The sequence below is a fragment of the Lissotriton helveticus genome, chromosome 7 (assembly GCF_964261635.1).
Source record: "Lissotriton helveticus chromosome 7, aLisHel1.1, whole genome shotgun sequence".
Taxonomy (NCBI): Eukaryota; Metazoa; Chordata; class Amphibia; order Caudata; family Salamandridae; genus Lissotriton; species Lissotriton helveticus.
Window position 1 is genome coordinate 1,917,042,413 of NC_136068.1, and position 5,311 is coordinate 1,917,047,723.

A 5,311-nucleotide genomic window follows, 5' to 3' on the forward strand; every position below is an offset into this window, starting at 1 on the left:
TTATGCAAAGGTGGCCTTTATAAGCATTTTTGTTTTAATTTGACCAAGGGGGGGAGAAAAAACCGGGGGCATTATTAAAAGTGTTGAACAACAGTGTTACCCCAGTGTCTTTGTCATCAAGTATGACATCTTTTTGAATTTTTCTTTATTTGAACTCTACTTTTTATACAGTGTCTTTCTACCTCTTATCGCAATCTGTTCCACAGCGTCTGTTTGTTCCAGTGTTCTTAGTCTTGTTCAGTTGTTGTTCTTTTGCTGACTTACCTGTTTGTGTACCAGATAAGCCTTCCTTTTTGTGCAGCCTTTCTTTGTGTAATTTCTTCTTTTATATCTGACCTTGGTTGTTCACTGCTTGATCCAGTGTTCTGAATATACCAGTACACTTGTAGACATGTAGTTTACTCCTTTCCATTCCCTCCCTCCACCCTAATTGACAAAATATTGGGGGGGACACAAAGTAAGGGGCTCAGGTTGTTACTGTGTCTTAAGCTTGCAACACAATAGGTAAGACATAGATTAACAGACCCAGCCTCCACCACCCATGGACCTTCCCCTCCGTTTTTGCCACCACCTTTGCTATGCCCCGTTGTTGCCACCTCCTTTGCTATGCCTTATCAATCAAATCTCTTCACTTGACCTGGTCCTTCTCCAGTGTATTCTTCTTACACTACAAGCCCATACAATCCATCAATTTATGTGGCCTTGCACACTCGGTGCGTGGTGGTAACGCTAGCAGATATTGCACATTATAAACCATTTTGGGTGTACCAGCGCTCAAAACGGATCCACTGGCCATTGTACATGCAGACTTTGGTCCACTCTTTTTATTTATTTTTTCACTTTGAGATATAACGTCCTACCTCTGTTCTTCTTTTTTCTAATTTTTTTTAATTAAAATATGGTTTTATTTCAACTTTCACATTCGTCACACGACCAATCTGACCACCAATTGTTCCGAGCAATAGCATTCCAGAATGTGCAAAGGGATGGACCGTTTCTTTAGAAGCTGAACTGGAATTCGCAATTCTTGGCACAGGTTACTGACGTACATAATCAGATGGCAAGAACCCATCAGCATTTATAAAAGACTGACAAAAACAAACAAAAAAGCACCAGCTAAAAACAAGTTATTTATCTTCTTTCAGCGACTGTCTCCATTTCCACAGCTCTTCAATAATTTTAGGATCTTCTGTCCTGTAACAGCTCTTCACAAATTTCTGAAACTTGTTTTCCAGTTTTGGAAGTGCAACACCCTTTTTTGCACTTGCAAGCATTTTTGCCTTCATTTCCTCCATACCAAGAGGTGCCTTTGGAGTTTTTGGTGTCTGAGGTTTCTTTTCCTGTGAATTCTTATCTGGTGTCTTTTGTTTGGAAGCTGGTGTGGACAATTTTGAAACTTTACCATTCTGGCTCGATTGTTGGGCTTTGGAAACTGGGGTGGGTTTTTTCACTGGAGACTCTTCTTCATCTTCGTCGTCGTCCTCATCATCATCCTCATCATCTTCTTCATAATCATCATCGTCATCTGTTTCAGATGATGAAAGAACCAACTTTGCTTTTTTCTCTGGAAGTTTTGATGGTAGCGCTGCAGCTGCTCTCTTCCCTGTAACCTTAGCGTCATCGTCATCCTCTTCCTCAGACTCTACCTCTGTTCTTCATCTTCTACTTTCTGCTTTCAAATGCTCTTGGAAACACCTTACCAACCTTTCAAGAGAAAAAGTAAGAAGGCTGGGAAACCACTTTTTATGTGATCTCTGTATGCCATCCTAATACCCAATAATCAAATGACATGTTTGCTACCTTTCTGTAATACACTTCTGTTTCACTGTCCAATCTTGTCTGGTTGTGTGTGTTATGACAATTTAAGGGACAATTTTTCTGCATATTTTCAATAAAGCACTTGAAACAATGAATCGTGATACCGTATTTATTGATTGAAAATATTTATTGAATGTTTTCAAATTAATGTCCACAAGTACAAACTTTGTTCCTTCATTTCCAAAATAAATATTAAATACATTTTATAGTAAGGACCACAAACTCCGATATTACAGTAAATAAGTTGTAAAAATATTTTCAATGTATCTTACTTTTTTTTCTGATCACATCTAATACTGATATTACAGTTTTTAAATACTTTTAATGTATCACAAAATAGTGAATATTATTCCACAAGTACAAAGTTTGGTCATTCATTTTCAAAATAAATATTAAATAAATTTTATAGTAAGCACTACAAACGCTGATATTACAGTAAAGAGGTTGTAAAAATATTTTCAATGTAGCTGAAAATCTTAAACGTGAAGACAACAAACACTGATAGAACAGTAAACAAGTTTTTTTTGTTTAAATTTGTTTATTGGGTTTTTTTTTGTTTGCATTCATCATGACAGTTATAGTTCGGTACATTAGTGCAATGCTGTGAAGACACAATACCAATAAAAACCAGGTATTCATTCTCATACATGAGCATTGTGTTGTTCGACCGTGCTGAAAAAGTTTGGTCCATTATTACATACGTCATATTCCTGCAACATCAGCGTCATACACCTTATGATAGTGAAGGCCTGTCTCAGGTAAGTGACCCATCACTCTTAGCACAATAGCGGCCATGTGTCATTTCTAGGTGTGATCTGTCGTCCTGGGTGTAACTGACGGGGCCGTCGTGATGTGTTTCCTTGAGTGTTGCCATGTCAACCTTGTCTGTATGCATTCCCAATAAATCTCTGGTGGGGGGGGCACCCCTTCCAGTTTGAACTTGCTAACTTTTCCAACCGTTGGAGCAAACCATTGGGAGGGAGGAACTAAGGGGGAGCGGAAGTTTTCAAACTGTGCTTTGGTGGGATTTCACTTATCCCTGGCTTCGTACTTCTGTGATGTGTGGGGGACCGGTAGCGTTCGTGGGGCGGCGGGGGCCGAAGGCTCAAGTCTGTGCGGTGATCGGCTGACTTTGTTGTGGCATGTCTGAGGTGCAGGGGGCTGGAGCGGTCGGTCGGGTCTGGGACTGTGAGGCCGCAGGTGGCTCCGGTGGGTTTGTTGCCTGTGTGAATTCGTGCATTAATTGTGCCCACTCTAAGAAGATAGGGTGTTTGCGGAGACCCTTTAATTCTTCCTCCCGGAGTGTCTCTTCCTCAGCTTTTCCCCATTTATTCATGGCGCCTATCCAGGCTGCTTCTGGAGGCCCCGTAGGGGCCCTCCAGTGCATGGCTATTCCCCTTTTTGCCAAGAGGATGGCTAGGGACATGAATCGATATTGTACTTTCTCGGTTTTCCACCTGCGGAAAATCCTGAGCGCACATGCCTCCCATGTGGACATAGTCGTGATGTTGGTGACTGCCGTGAGTGTCCGATGGACCTTGTCCCAAAAACCATTGTGTTTGAAGTCAGCTGCTGAGGCTTGACAACGGGGGCATGCAAAGTGTGTATCTGGGAAGAATTGGTGCAGGCGGTGCGGTGTGAGATAGGCTCTATGGAGGATATTAAATTGTATGTTTTGGAATCGTGCATTTCTCGACACTTTTTGGGGGTATTCAAGAGCTGTGTTCCATTCTTTGTCATGGACTACCCTGCCTATGTCCATTTTCCACTTTTGATGCAAAGGCTGAAGGGATGGGAGGATCCGTGCACGCACTGCCTTGTAAAGCCAAGTGACCAAATGACACCCCATTCCCATGTGCAATATCGTGTGGGTCACTGGGTGTGTTGGGGGTTCCCCTGTGTTAGGATTCCAGTACCTACGGCTGCTATCTAGTATCTGTTTGTGTATTAGAAATTGCCCGGGTGGGAGATCATACTGCTTTATCATCTGTTCGTATGTCTTCAACTGTCCCTCTTCGAAGAATGATTCTACCTCTGTAACCTGGTGTACTCCTACCAGTTCAGCAACGGTGAAGTTTAGACTCTTATGCTCTTCTTAAAAATGTATAAGTCTAAATAAATTTCTAATTACTTTCATCTTACCATCTCATCTTTCAGTTGGGCATCCTGTCTACCCTTCATCTCATATCATTATAGTAAAGCAATATGTTGTCTGACATGAGAGACATGAGAGCCACTCTGTTGCCTAACAATGAGTAGGATACATTTATCTTGGTAATGATATGAGTTGCAGGGTAGACAGGATGCCCAACTGAAAGATGAGATGGTAAGATGAAAGAAATTAGAACTTTATTTAGACTTATACATTTGTAAGAAACGGAAGTTTGAGCATAAGAGTCTCAACTTTACCGTTGCTGAACTGGTAGGATTTGGCTAAAGAGAAGATGGAAATGATGCTATTCAGAGTTTCTATTATTCCCGTTAACTGTAGCATTGTCAAGGTTGCCCCCCCGCCACCCGCTGTGTAGTACGTGTCCCCTCGTGGAAAACCCACCAGCGGTAGCAAGGGCGAGTAAGGTGGCCATGTTTTAGACATACGGTGTATTCTCATCATACAAGTGCGGGCTATGGACATCTGTAATGGCCGCGCGCGTATGGGTTTAGTACCCAGCAGCAGCATTCTATGGATTGCTGGTTGTGGCATGGGACCCTCCATAGTGATAGTTTCCCCCATGTGGTGCCCCGCTGTCCAATACGATAGCCATTGGAGCTGTGCCGCTAAGAAGTATGCTTCAAATGCCGGCGCTCCCAAGCCCCCCTCTGGCGTAGGTAGGTATAGTGTTGACAACGCGACCCGTCGCCGCCCACCTCCCCATATAAGCTCCGTGAGGAGACTGTCTAGCTCTTTAAAGAATGGTCTCGGTGGAACCACTGGAAGGTTAGTGAAATGGTGCAATAGTCTGGGTACCATTATCATTTTTGCTAGTGCCACTCGGCCTATGGGTGCCAGCGGTAACGTTTTCCATAATCCTACTGCCGACCTGAGACCTGCCCGGGTTTTACGATGGTTCCCCTCATACAGATCTTCCGGGGTGTGGTACAGTCGTACTCCCAGATACTGGAGGGCCTCTGCGTTCCACATGAGAGACTGGGCACCAATCCGGGCTTCGAATGGGGCCATGTGGGGGCTCAGCGGGTAGAGCGAGGATTTCTCCCAGTTCACCTTGAGGCCCGAGTTGTCCGCGAAGTCTTCTAGTGTTCTCCAGATGGCCATCAGGTCTTTGGTGGCATCCCGGACATATATTAAGAGGTCGTCCGCATACAAGGACACACAGTGCATTGTACCTGGGGTGACAGTGGGCACCCCTGCCTGGTTCCTCTCTCCACTGTGAACTCCGGGGATATGTAGTTGCCCATCCGGACCCGAGAGGTAAGGCGCATGTACAGGAGCCTTGTGTACGCTGACAGACCCGGGCCAAAATTGTTTATTCGA

General features: G+C 43.9%; 1 protein-coding gene across 1 annotated transcript; it reads right to left on the reverse strand.

The window, feature by feature from the left end:
- Positions 1 to 887: 887 nt before the first annotated feature.
- On the reverse strand, positions 888 to 5,092 carry LOC144769958 (uncharacterized). Its single transcript, XM_078654156.1, has 2 exons — positions 4,899 to 5,092; positions 888 to 1,653 (listed from the first exon to the last, which is right to left on the reverse strand). Exons 1-2 carry the CDS (start codon positions 5,090 to 5,092, stop codon positions 1,128 to 1,130), a joined length of 720 nt encoding a protein of 239 aa, XP_078510282.1. The 3' UTR covers positions 888 to 1,127.
- Positions 5,093 to 5,311: the final 219 nt, after the last annotated feature.

Coding starts and splice junctions, on each gene's coding strand:
- LOC144769958 (XM_078654156.1), bottom strand. CDS start 5,092: ATGGCCATCTGGAGAACACTAGAAGACTTCGCGGACAACTCGGGCCTC. Junction 1,654..4,898: donor TACCACACCCCGGAAGATCT/GTATGAGGGGAA, acceptor TAGAAGATGAAG/AACAGAGGTAGAGTCTGAGG.